At 34.9% G+C, this 21,760-nt stretch overlaps 1 protein-coding gene across 4 annotated transcripts in view; it reads left to right on the top strand.

The window, feature by feature from the left end:
• The window catches only part of LOC134530906 (clustered mitochondria protein homolog), a 216,767-nt gene that overhangs the window by 111,075 nt on the left and 83,932 nt on the right, over nt 1-21,760 (top strand). For all 4 annotated transcript variants that reach the window (XM_063366208.1, XM_063366207.1, XM_063366206.1 and 1 more), the window contains 8 exons: nt 1,038-1,199; nt 2,102-2,255; nt 3,027-3,297; nt 5,308-5,537; nt 9,005-9,141; nt 11,392-11,586; nt 14,464-14,676; nt 19,492-19,666. In XM_063366208.1, the coding sequence (XP_063222278.1) occupies nt 1,038-1,199; nt 2,102-2,255; nt 3,027-3,297; nt 5,308-5,537; nt 9,005-9,141; nt 11,392-11,586; nt 14,464-14,676; nt 19,492-19,666 (1,537 nt within the window). The remainder of the gene's footprint in view (nt 1-1,037; nt 1,200-2,101; nt 2,256-3,026; nt 3,298-5,307; nt 5,538-9,004; nt 9,142-11,391; nt 11,587-14,463; nt 14,677-19,491; nt 19,667-21,760) is intronic.

The raw sequence follows: 21,760 nt of genomic DNA, 5'->3' as shown, positions 1-21,760 counted from the left end.
CAAAATAACATTTTGTACCAGTACCAAACAACGACCATATAACTGAAAGACTGGAAACTCAGCATTGTTTTTTATCTGTTCCAACATACAATCACCGACTACACTGCCATCTAGGAATTTATAAACGAAGCAATGTGATCGAAAGTCCGTGGCGATGGAATGTATAAAAAATAAATAGATTGTCACCACGTTTCAAGCTCGAACAGAAGTGCTAGATAGCTATTATATCTATTATTATTATACTAGTCAGTTGTAAGGCACTAAGGCGCATATTGAAAATTGATGAATATAACAAACAATTTAATGTACTCAAAATATTTATTAAAATATCAATTTAATTTAAAATTTTGCAAATGAAAATTATTTCTGATATATAATGATAGGAAAGTATTTGACATAATATTGTTTTTAATGAAGAACCTCTAGAAAAACTACATTGCTTGTGAAATTTTTCATTTAATAATCCATAATGAATTACAATTTTAGTATACTGAAAGTGTTCCTGCTGTGTTGATAATATATACTAATTAAAATATGCACTTAATTACGTCTGCAAAATTAGTTTTCCTCAAGTTTCGTACAAGTGATCAGGTGGTAACACATTACCATGAAAAAACTTACATTTAACAAACAATAATTGTAAATAATAGTTTTTAACCTCTTTATTAACATTTGTTATTTCAAACATACTTTTAGTTCCAAAATGAATATTTCAATTGATATTTAATCATTAATACAAATACTTTGAATTAATTTACAAAAGAATTAGTTCACTATAGTAGTGCTATTCATAGTGCCAATTGTAAACACTACTTTGGTACATTTGTTGTCACTTGCTGATAACAAATGTTGAAGGTACATAGAGGAAATACTGATGTGAAGATTCTGCAAGTGCGTATTGTAGTGACTATTTTGTGAAGTGTTTGGCTGTTCTCTGAGCAATTTGTTCCTCTTGGTGGTTGTAACCGCACAACCTTGAAACTGCTTCATGAAGTATCGAAGCTGTGGTGGAGAATGTTCTCCGGTGCTGTGCTCAGGTGTCGAGCATGGAGCTGGTCCAGGAGATCCACCAGCTGCTCATGGACCGCGAGGACACGTGTCACCGCACCTGCTTCTCCCTCCAGCTGGATGGCAACACGCTCGACAACTTCGCAGAGCTCAAGAACATAGAGGGCCTGAAGGAGGGCTCCGTCATCAAGGTCAGTTGCCGTGTTTCACTATTGTCAGTGACCCAACAGGCACTTTTCACGTCCCGAAAAAAAATAAAATATTTATTAAAAAAAAATACATAATTATTAAATTAGTACTTGTAATTTTTGTAGCTAATATCAATATTTTTGATTTATTAACTTATTACGTGATAATGATGGGCTAAAATTAATAATAAAAACTTTGTGAAATCCAGAAGAATTTTTTGTGAAAGCTTGGTAGGTACTAAGCATTAGTTCTCGTGAGAAAATAAAGCAAGGATGGAATCAGAAAATGAAAATAAAATTAATGCACTTCTCATGTGTTTCTTTTGAGTTTCTTTTCTTTCTGACTGTAATAATGCTGCACGGTTTGGGGCTTAAAATTGAAGACTAAGAACCTGGTCCATTTTGTACACAATTAATTGAGAGAAAAAAATGTTTGTGGCATACATTAAAAAATACATTTTTAACTATAAAGATTTATTGCTAGTAATTTCTAATTCATACAATTTTATTCACAAGGATTTACATTTAACATTATTTATTTCAAGTTTTGTTGTATTTGTAGCCCTGCTTGATTTTTTTTTTTGGAAACTATATGGTTTGCATTCGGATATCAACATATTTTATTTTAAATTTTGTTGTTAATTCAATATCCATCTTATAGTATTTTATATATAATAATACCATATATAACTTACTAAAAAGTTAAAAAAAAATTAATTGTATTTGAGATTATTCAATCTTTATTAATACATATTATAAATACCAGAAATATCACCAACCAGGATTTTAAAACTGAAAAACTACAGTGTATGGTTTGCATATGTAGTTGCTCAGGACATGAGCAGAGCACTGGTAAGCGGGTGGAAGGCAGTGTGCTAACTCGTCAAGCGTGTGGCGCCGTGCAGGTGGTAGAGGAGCCGTACACCATGCGGGAGGCGCGGATACACATACGCCACGTCAGGGACCTGCTCAAGTCCCTGGACCCCGCCGATGCCTACAACGGGGTCGACTGCAGCTCCCTCTCCTTTCTGAACGTCGTCACCCAGGGGGACATTCTGGGTTAGTGCGTAGCTGTGGGGCCGGTGTTTGGTCCTTGTTCATGAAAAGCCTTTGCCTTCATTGAAGCAATTTTAATGAAGCTTGGTATTTTCATAGTTTTTTTATTTAGTATAAAATTTAATGTTTTTGAATTTTAGTAATGTTGTGTTTACCTTATAATAGAGTTGAACTTTGAACTTACAACTTTTAAAATAAAAAAACTGCAGATGAAATTGAAGTATATAATAATAGTAAGCATGATTCCTCTGAAGATTTATTGGTCCTACCTCAGTATGTTCGAGAGTTCACTGTACATCCTTATTTTATGTGTAATTCATTTGGCAACACATTCAGATTACATTAAACTCAGGTTGCATTCACATTGTTTCATAGTGACATCAGTCAACGTCATCATCATCATCATCAACTGCTTGCAGCTGGGTTTGCCTTCATCTTCATCTGACCCTCAACCATTCTGTTCCATTCTTCTCCTCTCTCTACTGCACATTTAACTATCTGCTCATCCCACCTACTCCTTGGGCTTCCTTGGAGCATTTTCTTGAGGTACTTCACCTCCATAATTTTCCTAGATAGTACAGTATTTTATTTATGATAACCGAATCAGTACACATGTGCTCAGAAGCCCGCTGAAATCTTGTAAGTCCTGGTGAGAATTGAAGCCCTACTTCTGCATTTACGCATACGCCAACCCTATGTGTTGACGGAAAGCCTGAGAAGAGTGAGGTTTGTGGGAAAGACTCGTTAACTGAAACTGCAGGAGCGTGTGTGCAGAGAAGAAGAAGATGCGGGGCTCGGAGAGCGTGGACTGCACGCCCCCGGAGTACATCATGCCGGGCAACCGGGAGCGGCCGCTGCTGCCGCTGCAGCCCCAGGCCAAGGAGCAGAAGGGCCTGCACTGCGTCAAGGTGCTGACCACGTCAGGCTGGAACCCACCGCCCGGGCACCGCAAGCTGCACGGCGACCTCATGTACATGTACGTCGTCACGCTGGAGGAGAAGCACTACCACGTCACCGCCTGCTCCCGCGGCTTCTTCCTCAACCAGTGAGTGTCCGGTTTGTAGTGTACCAAGTCCTTGTTCCATACTTAATTGCAGTGTGGATTTTACAATGCATGATATCTGCTGTTAGCGCTGTTCTTCTTGCAGTGTGTTCTTTTTCAAGCTATACCAAAACAACACAAAAGTTTTATACTGTAATGAAAGCATTTTAAACATTTTAAAAAATACTTACTAAAAGGAAAATTCAGAATGAAAAATTTTGGTTTTACATTTCTTTGTAGTATATCACGAGCATCATCTAATAATATTCAATTCTTTTAGGAAAATGTAACTGAAAGATGCCCTCTTGACACCATAAAATTACTTATCATTTGATATAAAATTTTTTTGCTGTGTTTACCATAAAACATAATTAGTGGAATGTCTTGTTATTAACAGTTGATCAACTGCTGCAAATAGTTTCCCTTATAGTACTAAGTATTAATATTTTTTTTTTTTTTCCTTCTTTCAGAATGTATAAATCTGTTATAATATGACAAATTACACTGTTTTATGGTCTTAGAAAAAAGAACAAATAGTAAAATTTGAAAAAGATTAAAACTTATTGTAATTACCAATCATATTCAAAATAAGAATTTTAATGTTAACAAGCTGAGTATTATTAATCTGGCAACATTTACTGCCATTTGCCTGTACTGCAATAAGTGTAGACAAACTATAGCGGAGTGTATGCAGCATTTCTTTTTTTTTTTAAAAAAAAATGGGGGGGTGGTGGTATGTGTGTGAATAAAACCACTTTTCTTTTTTGCCAAATTCTTTCTATTTGTTTTTTATATATATATATATATATATATATATATATATATATATATATATATATATATATATATATATATATATATATATATATATATATATATATATATATATATATATATATATATATTTTGAAGCCAGTAACAGTTCAGTTTAAATTGCTTTCATTATTAAGTACCAAAACTATGGATTGTATCAAGTAAGTTGTTTTGATGAATCACTGTATAAGTTGAAACAATTTTTTTTTTTTTTTACAAATATTAATGGATAAATGATTACACAAATTTGTTTGTATGTAGTATATTCAGCATTCTATACATGTGGCTCTTGCAGGTTTTTGTAACAATGGTTTTACTATTCACACATTATTTCTGAAGGAACACAAGAGTTTTCTCTTTACATGAGTGAAGATCTTTGCAACAAGATAAAATTCTATTTAAAATCATGGAAAAAGAAAATAAAAATTAAACTAGAGATATGATAAGGTTTGAGTTTATTGATTTTGGAAATAAATTTTTCTGCAGTTTTCTAAATTTGCTTGGCTTTCTTAATCTAGCTATTCTGATCGTTTTGACCACATCAGTGTGTTAGCACTGCTGTTGTGAAAATGTCGCAAAAAGTAGACATGCTGTATTTTACTACTTTTTGTATGTATGATCCTTTATCTCATTTGGATTTATTATTATTGTTGTTGATTTGGTTGGCTTTTATTCAAACTTCGTTCGTATAAATGTTACAATTCTACAAATAATTTGCTCAGCCAATTTGTAAACTGATCAAAATAAACATTGAACAGAGCATTGCAGCAGTTTTCTGGAAAGTGACAGAAAACAGTAATGGCACCGTGGTAAGGCAACTGACAATCCAGAGAACCTGGGTTCAAATCTTGGTCCGGTCATCTTGATTTTGGTGTTGCCTTAGTTTCCAAAAATCACTCTCAGAAAAAGAAAAGTCTGGATGGTGCCTTGTTAGAGATCATATGTGAATTTTTTTTCATAGTTGAATGTTGCAGTCCGTTTAGTTTGCGAGACGTCAAGCCCAACAGAATAAAAATATACTGATTTCACAATAAATAGTGGTGTGCTGCCACCAGTTCTGAAATCACTTGCACAAGGTTTTTATGTCACTGATTTTACTTACCTGATGAAGGGAAACATGAAGTACGTAGTGGGCAGTGTGTACTCAAATAAACCACACAGTCATTTCTTAGAGAATTTACACGTTTTTCACCATTGCAGGTCGACGGAAGAAGAGTTCAATCCCAAGCCGGGCTCACCGAGCCACCTCTGCCATTCCATCATCGAGCTGCTGAACCAAATCAGCCCTATGTTCAAGCGCAACTTCTCGGTGCTTCAGAAGAAACGCACCCAGCGGCACCCCTTCGAGAGGGTGGCTACCCCGTACCAGGTCTATGCTTGGTGCGCACCCATGCTGGACCATACAGTCGACGCCATTCGCGCAGAGGACAGTGAGTGCTTCTTTTCCCATGGTGTGACTGCACTAGCTAGAAAGCTTTGTGGGTAGTGATAGAACTGGTAATCCTTAACGTTGTTTTAAGTACAAGATTTGTATGATTTTTTTTGTAGCTCAAATTAGTTTTTTAAATTAAAGACTTATTAAAGTTTTTAAGTTAAGCAATTTTTTATGTCTTTAGTCTATTAATAAATATGAACAAGACTGCAAATTTTTGGTTCGAGTCTGATAGAGCAAAGTTCGGTAATAATACTTTCGAGCTGAGTCTAGTCAAGTTGAATTGAGTTTAGTCCTTAATAATTGAGCTGAGTTTGAGTGATTCCAAAGCCCCATAGTTGATCAAAGGCTTTGATTGTTTCAGTGTCAGTATCACTGCACTGTATTACTGTTTCGTGTGTGTACAGAGCTTGTGAAGCTTCATTTCATTTGGGTAATGTAATTGTTGGTGTCTCTTCAGAATCTACTGTTTCTGTGTTAACATCATCACCATCAGTGGTGTTACAGTCTTTCAACTCAAAGTAAATTGGCATGGGTGATGTAAGAAGACCATCATCTACTTGCATGAAACTACTAAACATTTCCGTGAAACTTAGTTCATTTTGAAGAATGTCCCATTCCCCATTGTCAGCGGCAGCACTGTCACTAGCACCACACAGAGAGGAACACAGGAAGGCCAGGGTTGGCACAACAGCCACTGGGAACATGAATGCTGGGGTTGAAACTACCAGAAGGACTGCAGTCCTCTGTAGTAGATGTTAGATCAGGGACTGAAGCGTCTTCATTTGTGGCTACTGCAGGGACCAACTTCTTGCAACAGTTTTCAATCACTGTGGGTCGAAAGCTATCCCAAGTCATACAGATATTTCGAAGCGCAATGAAAACATTCCATTTAGCTAGCTGTTTTGGTAAACAGGCGACGCACAAGAAATTAGACTGACTTTTATATCTTTTTGACATTGTTATTGATGCCCTGTTCAAGAGGTTGCCAAATGTTGGTGGTGTTGGCAGGGTAAGTACTTCAACTGAATGTTTTACAATTTCAGTGATTCAGAAGAATGAGATTCACATCTGTTAAGGAGGAGAAGAATATTGCTGTTCCTGACAGCCATTTTTCTAACTGCAACAACCAATCATGAAAGATTTTAGAGGTCATCAATGCATTCTTGTTGGCTTCATATTGGCGTGGGAAATGTGTTTATTTAATTTCCTATAACCAAAATTGAATTTTGTCATTGCCATCCAAATTGCAATCCAGTACAACTATGATTTGCTCTTTGCTTATCTTGCCACCATGCGAGGCTCTCCTTGATATGCCATAGTATGGCTCCAGTAAAAGGTTATAAAATAAACCAGTTTCATCCATATTGTACATGTCTCTAGGACTGCACTGGTTGATGGTATTTTACAATATTTCCAGCCACTGGTCAGCTGTCTTGTTGCCCACATCTGCAGATTCACCACACACTTTGAAAAACCAAATTGTGTCTTTGCATAAACCTCTGCAACCACCCATTACTGCCTTTGAAATCATCAACCCCACTTCTCAGTGCCAGTATGCCAGCTTTTTTCTTTCTTGATAGACCCAGAAAGAGGCAAATTTTTTAGCAGCGAAAGATTAAAACTTTCTTTTAATTTCTCTTTTAGTTTGTCATACTTAGCACCACAATATGTTTTCGTCCTTTCAACCCCCTTCCTTTTTGTGGTGCTCTTTAATCTTTGATTTATTTTTCATTTTGGCAGATAGGGTTGAAAGTAGGATTTTTAACTCTGTTGCAATACATTTTTTGGGTTTTTCATTCCTTATTACATCCCTTATTGGCTTTAACTTTTTTTAAATTTAAACAAGTTCTTTTAAGTTAAAATTTCCATTTTTGTTTATGTAACTTTGCAGAACCTGTACATATACTGTACAAAAAGTAGACAGGTAAAAGGTAAAAATCTAACATTGTGCCTTTAAAATATTGATATGAAACAAATCATGTGACTTTAATCATGTTGCCTCAAGTTATATATTAATATGTATACACACATATGTTGACAACAAGATTTGGCGCAGTAAAATTATTGTGGCAGCAGCTCGCAGTTCATTAAATTGTTATCTCCTCACTGTGATATTAAAATGGTTTTAAATATATTCCAGAGTATAATTTCTGTTCTATATTTGATCCACATTTAGTACAATATTTTCTTTGTGAATGGTTTTAATGGACTATTGATGGTGAAACTATTGTTTACAAACCTGGCTGATGTATGCTGTTTGCCAACCACAATAACATGAGAGAGTAATTTGGAAGTTTATTTGGTAAAATATAATAGTTCATTGAAATTTCCTTCAATATTATTCAAGAGTGGAATTTGTAAAATATCACTGTGCAATCATGTATACTATATTTGAATACTTTTTTGCAATGAAAATAACGTTATCAATTTTTGGAATTGCCTTAGATGTTTTTGTGTTGAGAATACAAACTAACTTTGTACTATCAGATTTTAAATATATGCAAAACCAATTTTTTTTTGGGCGCAATGAAACTTCAAATTACATAATATCCCGTGTTTTCCGATATACAAACATATTGTTACAATTTACCGTGGGTTCGTAAAGGATAGCCCAATTAAAGATTTTTATCACACACACAGTTTTATTTATTGCCACTACTTATGTCACTTACAAATAATCTAAAATGGCAAATAATCAATTGCACTTAAAAAAGTTGCTTCCCCAGTCACTCGTTTCTTACAATCCACACACCTCGCTGGGCCGCACCTCGGGCGCAACTCTCGCCGCAGCACCCCTCGTGGGTCTCCGCCGCCGCAGACATTTGCCTTCGCCGAGGACACACTCGACGCCTCGCTCGCAACTTCGCTCCAAACTCCGCCGCTGGAAAACTCCCGACTTCACTCACTAACTCACTCCCTGCCCTGGAACCTTCGTCCAAGGACTTCGCCACTCTGCCGCACCCGCGGCACTATCACCCCAGAAGCTCCGCTGCGGGACGGCTCCCGTCTGAACTCTCTCTCTCTGAACTCCACTGACTCCACTGACTCCTCGGGCATATATATAGGCCCCGGCACAATTACAGAACTCACGAGAGCGGCCGGGGCTAGTCGCATCACCGACACAACGGTAGAAATCTCTCGAAACAATGTCAGCGGCTTGCATAACTCCCAGCTGTCTGGAGTCAGTTACGTGTCAAAGGCAGGGCGCCGCGCGGGGAGTGTTTGGAAGGAGGGGGGAAAGCGACAATCCTTGTAATCTTCCAGGCGCGCGCGGCGCATATCATGTTGCGGCAGTCGCCAGCCAGCTCTGCACCTGCACGTGTCCCGGCCTTGCTCTAGTTCGTAACATTAATTTGTCAGTGAAATAAATTTTTAAATTATTTGTAATTTTTTTTATTTGCGGTTTTGTCATTAGAATTTCTAATCGTCAGAACTAAACTTTGACATTGTGTTCTTCTGCAGCATTCTCCTCAAAGCTGGGCTATGAGGAGCACATCCCAGGGCAGACGAGGGACTGGAATGAAGAGCTGCAGACAACGCGGGAGCTACCACGGAAGAATCTTCCGGAGAGGCTGTTGAGGGAACGAGCAATCTTCAAGGTGCTTTGCAAGTGTGTTCTGCTTACCTGCTCTCAGTGGAATTCATGACTTTGTGATATTACTTGAAAGTTGGTTATAACATCTAGTTGTATCTAAAAGGAGACTTTTAATGTTATTATGCAAATGTTGCATGTTGAACTGCCTTATGCTTTTAAGGTCTAATGGAGATTACTTACAAATAAAAGTCACGAGTCTCTGTGTTTTTCTTGGGTACTTCCATATTTCACACCAGTGCATTCCATCGCTTATTCCATTCTCTTATTCGTGATCTGTCTATTAGGCTGGTGTGAATATTCAAATTTATTTAATATCAGAACAATTAGATTATTATTCATAATCAATTTTGAATACCAATACTTAGAAAAAACGAATATTCAGTCGTTTACGAATATGGATGTGTGGGATCTCAAGTCTAAAAATTTCGGGATCACAGATGATTTTCGCGTCGGGCAAGGACAAAATTTCCACAGGTTTTTTGTAATGTTTTAGGGTTATTTATTTGTAGTTTTTTTTTTTTTTTTGCTAGCTCAGGCCATTTAAATTTGACTTCTAATATAAGTAAAGCTGGATTTATCACAGTAATTTGGAAATATTACTAACACCTACATTATCAGCTAAAGTAATTTATGTAGAAAAGTGTCCAGACAGGTCATTAAAAATAGATTATAACTAATAGCATACTAATAGGATAATACATGTTCGTTAAAAATCAAAACACTGCGCAGGTGTTGAAGTTGATAGTTTTCAGATCAGAGGGTAAAAACACGGCATGCCAGCTCTGCGATTAGTTTCATTGCAGAACGGGGCGGCGAAGAGAAAAACCTTGTTTAGAGCTCGTGGAAAACATATGTTTGCATACTCACAGCAAAGATTCCTAAAGCCTGACAACCTACGACAACATTTTTATAGTGGATCATACATAAGGAATGCGACCAGATACAGTCCCACATTCACACTCTTAGGGTAGTGATGGTCAGCTCGGGCAATTATCATGTCAGGCGTGGCAAAAAAAAAAAGTACACTAATAAGGGGGAAAAACTTCACCGCTTTTACCAATCGCACACACACACTGGACAGTAAAAAGGAGGAACATTCTAAGCAGCTACTGTATTCCTACACTTGAGTAAAACAAGCCAAAAAATGTAATCCATAAATGTTAATATATGTTAATATAAATGGTGAAAAATATAAACAAATAAGTTTTAAATTTTTTTAGATGTAAATCATATTTTACTGTAGATTAAACCATACATGTACATTCTTTTTAAACCCACCCTCTTGAAGTTTCTTTTTCACATACTGCAATTACCTTACATATTTGCTTGCACTATTTATTAATTTTTTTTACAGATCCTATTTTGATTACCAGAGTAATTATTTATATTTTCCTTTCAAAATTTAAATTTTCAACAAAATTTTATCTAAAGCAATTGTAGCTGACAACCTAACCAACCTATCACGTTAGTGTTATGTATCTAATTTCCCAGAAGCCACTACATCACACATTTACTTTTTCTTTCAATATGTATTTGTTATATGTGAAAAAAAAAATTAATGTGATTCTAATTCTTACTATTCAAATTTGATATTCGTATTCAAGAATAATTTGATATTCGTATTCATATTCAGTTCAAACTAAAAAAAACTGATATTCACACAGACCTACTGTCTAGTTACCTCACTTTTAACAAGGTAAAAACTAATTAATTTCTTCATTCTTAAAATTTTGTCGCTGAAAGAAATCATGATGGTTGATGATAAAAGATGAAAATAAAGAAAGAGCTAGGCAAGATCCCCCCCCTCCTATTTTTTAAAATATCAAGAATATATATCCTCAAATTTCGGCCGGGCAGTTTTTTTCCTAGCATTCATATACATTTTATTGTGCCAATATTGTTGTACAACTGTTTTCATAGAAAACACTGCACTTTATAAGCTAAGTCAGTTAATGCACATAATCGAAAAGGCACCATTTTCTGATGTTGTTATTTTAAATTATTAATAGTGGCATGAAACATTAATAATTAAAATCAATGAATTCAACAAAACTCAATCACATTTAGTTTTCCATAGGATTTATTTTCCTGCTCAAATTTTTTTCCCAATCAGAATCCTTTATCCAGCCCATCTCTGAAATAAAGTATGTGTTGCATATTTTTAATGTGAGAATATGTGACTAAATGAAGTTCAAACATCTCAGCTCTCCATCATTTTTTCCGGAGATGGCACTGACGTGTAGGTGTTGGACAGGTGCACAGTGACTTTGTGGCAGCGGCGACTCGGGGAGCCATGGCAGTGATCGACGGCAACGTGATGGCCATCAACCCTGGTGAGGAGGCCAAAATGCAGATGTTCATCTGGAACAACATCTTCTTCTCTCTGGGCTTCGATGTGCGCGATCACTACAAGGAGCTGGGTGGGGACGCAGCTGCGTTTGTCGCTCCGGTCAGTTTCCTATCACACTCAGAATTTGGGATGTGGAGCAGAGCATTAGTTCGTGTTCATGTACACACAGAGTACAGTAGATCACTTTTGTTCCTTTACGTGAAGTACTGTTCAACTGATATTTTTTTTCTTTAACTCTGCAACTGTATTTTGTTTTTTTTTCTTCCTATAATTTGGTTCTAGATTATATGTGTTTTATTTTTCTATGTATAACAGTAAATTACGTGATGTCAAAAATATTTTATAATCATTTGAATGTCCATCTTTTTGCAAAATGTCATTTCCCTAGTTATGTCCTAAAATTGAAATCAATATGGCTTCTTTTGGTTCCTTACTCCTTCCTCTTGTTCTAGTCCACTAGAAACTGCTGACATTTAAAAATAAGAATGGATCAATTTTGCTTTGTTTCTGGTTATCTTGCTCGATTAATTCACAGTCAATTAGTATTTCATATTTTTTTAATGATAAAATTAAAAGATGTTCATTCCCACTAATTGAAAGCTTTCAGATGTGATTTTGTAATTTTCTGTCTTGCATGCCTTTCTATTATGTAATGTTATATAAATGGTTTTTATCGTATTAAATAAATAATTACTGCTAAATTAAAATTTACCCAATTTTTTTAGTAGAATCTCGTTATAAAGTACAGCAATAAAGCCTCAACTTTTATACTTAGTAATGAAAGTACTTTATTCTGACAGTCTATATATTTATCTTTAAAACGTAGTATTTTTGAATTTTTAAAAATAAAGTATTAGGGGATCAAATGTTACATTAGCTTGGAAGCTAATATTTGTGGAACAAGAATTTAAAAAAAAATTACTGAACTTAATACAGTAGCCTAAATTCTAGGCCTACATATACAAAATTTATATTTGTCGAACACAAAATGACAAATGGGTTAAACTATTTTGCAGATATGTACATTTATTGGGATAGAATTCCCTTGTTATCTCCTAGGCGAAGTCTCTTGCGACCAGCATATAAAAATGACTGTTCGTACAGTTTAATAATTTTTTAGCGATCTTTTATTATTGTTGACAATGTAGTGGGCACCAAACCAAACGACTGTGCCACATCTGCATTTTTCCTGCCTTTGTTAACTTCTTTTAAAATTTCCACTTTTTCCTTCAAAGTGAACTGCTTGTGTTTCTTTTTATCTTTTTGGCCATGCATCCTGATTAAAATATTCTATCAACAATATTGTTTGCCTCGCGCCACGTCAAACGTAAACAAACCTCGCATCCATAGATAACCATAGCGCCGCACTCGTAGCGTGCGTCGCGAGCATGGCTGTGCCAGGCGACATTTCGACCTTCGTGGCAACACAATTAAATCGTGTTGGCCATGTTGTGTCACCAAACAGTTTAAAACTTAACCTGCATAAATTAACATTATTGGATTTTCTATTTTGTATATAAGTTAAAATATAATTTTTATTTAACATTTGTATCTGCGTTAATTAAAACTTTTAAAACGTGCTCTACAAATTACCAAAAAATAACGCAGCTAAAAACAATTGTCTTGAAGAGGGGCGAGACAGCAATCAATTGTTTAGATCGTCTCGTGCACTAAAGTGTGTGATCCATGGAGGAGGAAGATTGGCATGTTATACTGTACTATGATTCTACGAATCGTTGAGACAGTGTTTGTTTACGTTTTATACTTGTTAACAATTCTTGAAAGTGATAAAAATTAATCATAATGTACATTTATATTAAATAACCCCTGCACAAACACAGTAACAATTATGTAAAATTTGCCTGATAATTGGAAAAGATTGGTCGTTGTATTGAAAGGTAGGATACGTTTTTAATGTTAAAGTGAAATATTTTTACATTGTTTACATTGGTGTTTTGAACAGGAATTTAAAATCATACGTTGAACTGAAAGATACGTTATTCTGAAGTACGTTGTAACGGAATTTCACTGTATAAAGCAATGAAAATGGTTTTTACTTTGGCTGTTTGTTAAACTGTTTTCAGGGAAAGATTATAGTTCTCAGTTTTGGTTATATATTGCCAAGAACTGTTGAAAAATAGATGATAAAAATTAACTCATCTTTTTATTTTCAGCAGCCTTTATTTTATGAAACCATAGCTTGTGTTGTTATTAATTTGTAAAGTTATTTAGTTTTTGTCATCATTTCATGTGTTTCGAGACATCAGCAGTGTGTACTTCATTTCTAATAAAAATGTTTCGTTACTTTACACACACTTTATAGTTATAGGAGTGTGCAAAGCTTCAGAACAATTCCAAGTCGAGTTTGAGACTTATTTTCTTTGACTTTGTCTTTGAGGAAGAATAAAAAACTTAACAGATTCCAAATATTTTAGACTTCCATTCCAATTGAAAAAATAAATGGTTTTTGCACACCCCTTTGTAGTTATTAAAAATTTTCATCACCTTTCTTGGGACGTAAAAGTAATTTCTGACTAAACTAGTTCATGATGTAATGTGTGTGCTGGTACAGGTTCAGAACTGATACAAACCAATTAATTTATTGTTGGGTTTATTTGCTGTTCTTACATTTTTTGGCATTTTTGAAATTATTATTATTACTACTGTTTTTTATATTTTTTGTTTAATTCAATTAGGTAGATTCTAAAGGTACTAAAAAATTTTACTCTTTTAATCTGGAAAAACTGTTTTAAACTTTAAAGTTATTCAATTATGTTATATTTGTTGGTCAAGTGAAAAAATAATTTGAAACTTACTAAGCATTGGAAATTTATTTAAAAGGTTTTTCACTGTAACCCACGTGGTGACTTCACATGAGATGCCAATAGAAAACTTGTACTCGTGCAGTGTGGAATTTAAGGACGACACGGAACCAGATGGTTGGATGGTGAGAGAGATGGTGGTTTATGTCTGCAGTGTAACGACCTTCAGGGGGTGAGAGTGTACTCCGCAGTAGACTTGCAGGGCCTATACACTCTGGGCACAGTGGTCATAGACTACCGGGGCTACCGCGTCACCGCACAGTCCATCATCCCGGGCATCCTAGAGCGAGAGCAGGAGCAGTCTGTGGTGTATGGCTCCATAGACTTCGGCAAGACCGTCATCTCCCACCCCAAGTACATGGAACTGGTGAGTGCCGTGACCTTTGTGTAGTTGGTAGAAAAAATGACAAACACCCAAGCAGTCTTACTTTTCACTTCCCAAAGACCATGCTCAGCACTGTACTCTGATTTATGTCGGAGTTACATTCCTGGAAAATCAACATAAATTGAAGCAATGTAAATACAGTCATATTTTATCAATAAGAAACATTATAACTGCCAGATAGGCGTCTGCGAGCAGAAGATTTTCACTTCGAGTCGAGCTCGAGCGAGTTTGCTAAAATACTAGCGAGTATCGAGTCGAGTTCGAGTTTTTTTTTTAAGTTTATTGCACATAAATTTACTGTGATGGAGTAATAAAATGTGAGAACTTTTGAGAAAAATATGGAAATAAAAAAAGAAACCATTATCATTGTTAGCCTACTAAATTAAAAAATTCGATATTCCTAAAGTATTTGGAATTTCTTATCTCCGCCGGTTGATTTGAAAAGAGGAAGTGAAAGAGCATAGAATAAAAGTATTTTCAGATTGTTAGCATTTTTTTTTCGCATATACCGTTACTCTACATATTTACCAAATTGTTTAACCTCAAAATTAGTGTCAAATATCTGTAACTTGTCATTAAGTTTAATCAATTTAAAGTAATAAAAATAGAAGCATTTTACTTAATTCAATTTACACTTGCAAAAAAAACTTACGCACAATAAACCTACATGGAAATTAAAGTCTTTTTCAATGTCCTGTAGTCTGAAATATGTTTACTCATGTCATCAAATGTAGAGCTGTACTGAAGAAGCAGATTTTGCCAATATTTAGTTGAATCGGCATTTCTGCCAACTTCCAATACTCTTGTTAATTTTCGACCGATATTACTGAAAAACGAAAGAGACTGCCATAACCTAAAAATCCACGAGTACCCTTTTCACTTTTCGTAGTAGTACTACATTCTTTCAGATCACATTATTTCTTAGCAACATGTGCCAACCGTACATATCAAGATTTAACATCCTTTTTTTTTCAATAATGTTCTTTAATTTTAATATGTCCTAAATAAATTCATTACCATCACGGTAAATACACATCTCGGTTATTACGGCAACTATAGTGCAAATGTGGTAACTATCATGCTTCTGCAGTAGTTATGGTATCTACAAAGAATCTTTAGTTCTTTTTATGGTAATTATCTTAAGATAACTATTGGAATTGTACTGTAGTTATGGTACATCATCCATATTTCTTCGTAAGTTGTTGTTCATTTGTATTTTCTTCATATTTATATTTACGTGCGCCATTACTGGCAGGAATTTTCATAAAAATGTTAAACGGGACTTTATATCACACATTTAATGGTGTAAATGATGAGACCCCGGACAATTTAAATGCTTTTTACAGTAAAATGCGGGAAATGTTTCCGCATAAGGCGGGAAATACTTCCGCATAAAGTAGGAAAGTGATACATTAATGCTATGCGGAAAATTATAGAAGTAAAAAAAATTAATCACGGAAATTCGTAAATCCCGGGTACGTAAAAATGATGTGTTCATGTATACGGTCGATCATGTTACATTATAAAGTAAAGGATAATAGTGTTGTAAGACTTTTATTCCGATATAATGAGAGTTTTTTTTCTATAGGTACAGTGCAAGAAAAGCTCGCTCGAATTTCGAGTTGTTGAAAAGCCACGAGCTCGAGTTCGAGTATTACTAAAAAACTCGACTCGAAACTCGAATTTCGAGTACTCGCAGGTGTCTACTGCCAGAAGTTATATTCTCGAATTAGTGTTTATAAACTGGTATTTTATTGGATTGGTTTGTTTGTATCTTTGTAACATACGATGCCTGGCAACACTATAAAATACTCCTTCATAAAAATTACATTGTAGGAATAAAATGAAACAATGTTATGTTATAGCAAAGTATAAACGTCTAAGCACTCTATACATACAAAAACATATCGGGCACCTTTTTGACCTTCAAGCCTAAAAAGCGCTTAAAGGGATTTCATTGTCTGGGGCACACACAGGGGTGTGGATGTGATATGTCGCCTAGTTTAGAACAGGCTGGTAACAGAGACATTGAACTGAAGAAATGTAAACATTAGTGCACCTCAGTTAAAGAAACATATTCAGAAACCATTAAGAATAAGTTTGTGAATTCCCTTTCTGCTATCATTGATTTACTAGTACTTCAAGACATGTAGATGGAAGTAGAATGTGTTTGAGTTATTTATTGTGTGTTAGTTCATGCTTATAGTTGGTTGAAAAATTTCAGTTGACATAACTGATAAAATTTAGTGGGAACCTGGGATATCTTAAATTAATTTTAAAAAAATTTGATGTACATAAAAACTTTAAAAGGAAACAATACAAAATTTCCATTGGAAAACAAGTAATAGTTGTAGGCTTTTAAGTGCTTCATGTTGTTGTAATTAGATTGAAACCATTATTTTTTACATTGATAATTTTTTATTTTATTTATTGGTAATTGCTAGTCCATTTTATGTGTGATATTTTGCATGTCGTTTTTGCTTAGATAAATGAGTCAGTTGGATAACGTTTTATGCTATCTTGATGAAACTGAAGTAAATATTATCATTTATTTTTCATCAAAGATTCAAAAATAAATAAATAAAGAAACATGTTTTGAATGATGATTGCTAGTTGGGATGTGTTAACGCTGCATTGAAAGTAGGGATGGGACGAATCCACATTTTGGTCGAATCCGAATCCTTGTTCGAATCCTCAGTGTTTGTCATCGAATCTCGAATCCCAGTCCCACACTAAACTTCACCACATGTTATTAAAAAAAATCCCACATTTATTTTAAAAAATTACATAGGCCTATGTATTAAAAAAAATCACATGTGTATTTATAAAATTATAAAATAAGTGTATAGTGTATACACCTGATATCAAATAGAGACAAATAACCTTAAAAACCACACACGTAAGTTTGCATCTGTCTAATTCTCTGTTAAATTAATCCTTCCTATGTTTTCAATAAAATACGTTTGTATAACAGACACCATTTAAAAAAAGTTACGTTTTTTTCTGCAATGTTATATTATTGAAGGTTGGAAATGATAGAGTAGTTATGCTAATTGACAAAATGCAGCGTAGTTTATCTTATGTTTGTGCCATTTCCGTTACCTTTATAATATAGTTTAGGTATACAATTTTCTAGAGCTGGACGAACCTGTTCTGTGGTTTCGAACCGAGCCGAACTGAACCTCATACAGAAATAATTGTTTTGAATTAAAATGAACTGATGACCAGCATTTTGGTCTTTAACTGAGTGGTGAGAAAGAAAGGTTCTCAAGCCATATGCAAAATTAAAACCTTATATAGCTTAGCTTATATATATATACCAACTTTTAATTTATGAAGAAGTTCCAGCATTTTGGTCTTTAACTGAGTGGTGAGAAAGAAAGATTCTCTAGCCATATGTAAAATTAAAACATTATATAGCTTAGCTTATATATATACCAACTTTTAATTCGTGAAGAAGTTACATCTAAATTTCAAAAAGACTATATTCCTTTTTAAGTGTACACTAACCTTCATTTTAAAAAAAATATTATAAAGATGACGAACATTCAGCATAAGGACACATTTAACATATTTTTGTGGTAGACATAACCTAACATTTTTAATAAGTAAAACTTTTTAATAGGACATCAAAAAAAAGGCGAATGTGAATTAAGTTACCTATCTACATTACAAAACCCGCTGACTGCAGTTGCTGTTTTCTTGGAAGAATGCTGCTCGTTAGAAGAAACTTTAGACGTTTTTTTTTGGGGTGGTTCTGGGTCATCCGGGTCGTCATTATCTTTTCTCCATTTGGAAAACTTAAACGACGTTAGCCTGCTCATCGCAAATCACCTCAAGAACAATAATATTGTAAACGTAACGTAAAAAGTGTGGTTATAGAAATTTGCGTAGGAAAAAAGAAATAATGATGGCTGCCGCGACTACGCTAGTCAAATTAGTACCGTACTGTAAAATTTACTGGACCAGTACTTTTAATACACAAGATTAAAATAATATTTTCATTACCTGACTGTTATAACCAAAAAGGCCAAAGAAAATAAATACATCCCAGTAATTTAAATTACGTAATTTACGTAATCATTTCCTACCGCATTTGTCTTGTGTTAACTTGATCACGTTAGTTTTGCCGAAATACGAGAGTTCTCGTACATGCGCTTTAGTTTAACGTATGGGGTACGCAATGTTTGGTGATTTTACAACACTTATCGTACACGCACTATAGTTAAAGGTATAATATACAATACCTTTGGCATTTGTACGATAGTTTATATTACGTAGTACGACAAATGCATACAAAATTCTCTAAAGTAATCAAAAAACAAAGCGCGCCCATATGAAAAAATGCTATGCGAGTTATGCGACGATTAATAATTTTTATTTTATTTTGTCTGAGCTTGAAACTGTTGAGGCGACGATTATGCGATAAAAGTCGGAATATTACAAGTAATAGAATTTTGTTGAGCTGTTTTGTGAATGGTCTCTAATGGGGGTTAGAAAATTAGAAAAACGTAATTTTTTTTAAACGAACGTTTGGTTTTTCGAATATATTTTAAGAGGTTTCGAACCGAACCGAACGTAAGGGTTCGGTTCGGTTCTAAATTTTCAAACTTCGCCCAGCACTACAATTATCAATTACTTCCTAAAACTCTAAAAACCCACCTCGAATCCCACCTCGAATCCCACCTCGGATCCTACGAATCCTCGAATCCATAGGATTCGGTATATTCGACGAATCCAAGATTCGAAAATCCCATCCCTAATTGAAAGTGAACTGTGTGTGTTGGTGTGTGCTAGCTGAACAAGGCGGGCCAGCAGCTCAAGATCCTGCCCCACAAGGTGTTCAACGACAAGGGCGAGGAGGTGGAGCTGTGCTCGGCAGTGGAGTGCAAGGGCATCATCGGCAACGACGGCCGCCACTACATACTGGACCTGCTGCGCACCTTCCCGCCCGATGTTAACTTCCTCAAAGGTCAGGGCCAGTTTGCAGTGCGTTTGACCATCAGGTCCTCAGTGTTGATCACAAGTATTACATAATTCCTGTAATTATTACTTAAGTAGATGTACATTTAAGGGCCCGCCCACCTGGGCGCACGTACGGTGTGCAGAGCTTCAGAAGAAACCCCCATTATTTGAAATCTGTTCAAGATGTTTCACAAGTGTCTGTGTACGAAAAGCATTTAAGAATACGGTGAGGGCAGTTGGGTAGTTCTTTTTCTCTATTTCGTTTTAATAGAGGTGGACCCTGAAACCCCGGATAAAAGTCTGGAAAGAGATTCTAGATTGCACACAAATCATCCATTTGAGGTACCATGTTTTATCGCATAATCGTTGCACATTTTTTACTAAAATCAAGTTTGAAAAGTAGGAGTGTGAGGTTTATGTGAAACAAATTTTTGTTTTGTTTTAAGTTATTCATAAGAAAACCCATTCATGGAAAGTACGTTTATTTAAAAAAGTGAACTATACAAGAGCACACCAAACAATTTAAATTAATAAGTCATGCAACAAAAACCTTTCTTCGACTTAAATAGAAAAACAAAATCTGTGACCCGTACGCGAGCCACTTGAATCTGTGACGTAAACTAACGCGCAACTATCGTTGTAGTACACACCGTGAGTGTGTGCGGGCCATCAAATCTAAACTCGGCAGTTGACAGAGAGTGCTCGTTGCATGCAATTGGCGAGATATCTGTACATATTTGACTACATGTGCGCGCTCTATACGGGAAGCAACAAAACCAAACATTAGGGATGTGCGAAAGTGACTTCATCCACAAGAAATGAAAGTGAAAGAAAATTTATCAAGTTTCGCGAAAGTGAAATGAAAATGAATTTTTCTATGAGATAAATCTATTCTTAATAAAAAAATAAGCGAAATTTTTTAATTAACAAAGAAAAAAGTGCCTCAAAATTTGCTCTTCAGTAATAAATTCTATTACATAAATCATTTTGGTGCCTTTTGATGTATCTAAAAATGACAAGTTCATAAACTCAAATCTCATTTGAAATTTTCTACAGATGACGAACCAATAAAATGCTTGTTACTCCAGTTTAAGGTTGAGATGCACTAAAGCTACATGAACTTTTTTCAGATTTAATATTAGGCTTTTCTAATCACCTGCATGGTAGTGACGAAAAAACACGTGACTACTGCGGAATGGCCGCAATCTTGCACCACTGTTACACATGGCTAGCTCAGGAAGCTGTAAACCAGGCAAAGGGACATCGTCAAAACAAAACATAGCAAATGTTTGCTGCCGAGTGGTCATTACACGCAGTGGTTGACCTTTTTGTCTAATTGGCTGTATATTATGAGGATTTTATATGCCGGACAGAGTGTATAAAATTTAAATAAAGCCGACGACAATGTTTTTGTTTTCCTGTGCGCGAATAAAAATAGGTTCATTCTTTGTTTATGTGTATACCGTAAATACTAAATAGTGTACTAACAGTTCTGGAATGTATGTTTTACAAACTACCTACACTACTGTTTGAAAGCAAATGAATCAGGTAATTTTTCAAATATTGCATGATTTTGTTTTGATACCTAGGCCTACTGTAATCACGTTTGAATTTTATTTACTTTATCGGCCATGTTTGTTCACATTATGATTTTACCGTATTTTCATTAACGTGAGTTTTTTTCATCACCACGTAAATTAATCTTAACGGAAATCTTTTTTCTAATTAATGTCTTCGTATTACTAATAACGTAATAACATATGCAAATCATATAAAGACATTACATTTTTATTAATTACGAGTTCTTTTTCAACTAGAACAAACGAACTTCGGTAAGCTATTGAACTTTCGTTTGGCTCGAAATATTTCTCTAAAAACGAACTTCGACAGATTAAATTCTTACCGAAATCGAAAATGAAAGTAGCAAAATTTCGATTTCGGTTTCGGTATACAGAACATTTGCACAACCCTACCAAACAGGGTATGAAAAAATCCTGATTTTTTTTTTAAAAAATCAAAAAAATCAGATTTTTTGGATTAAAATCGGGTTTTTTTGATTAAAATACGATTTTTTTGATTAAAATGTAAAAAATTATAATCT

The sequence above is a fragment of the Bacillus rossius genome, chromosome 3 (assembly GCF_032445375.1).
Source record: "Bacillus rossius redtenbacheri isolate Brsri chromosome 3, Brsri_v3, whole genome shotgun sequence".
Taxonomy (NCBI): domain Eukaryota; kingdom Metazoa; phylum Arthropoda; class Insecta; order Phasmatodea; family Bacillidae; genus Bacillus; species Bacillus rossius.
Note: the sequence above shows the minus strand (reverse complement) of the source record. Positions and strands in the feature narration are given on the sequence as shown.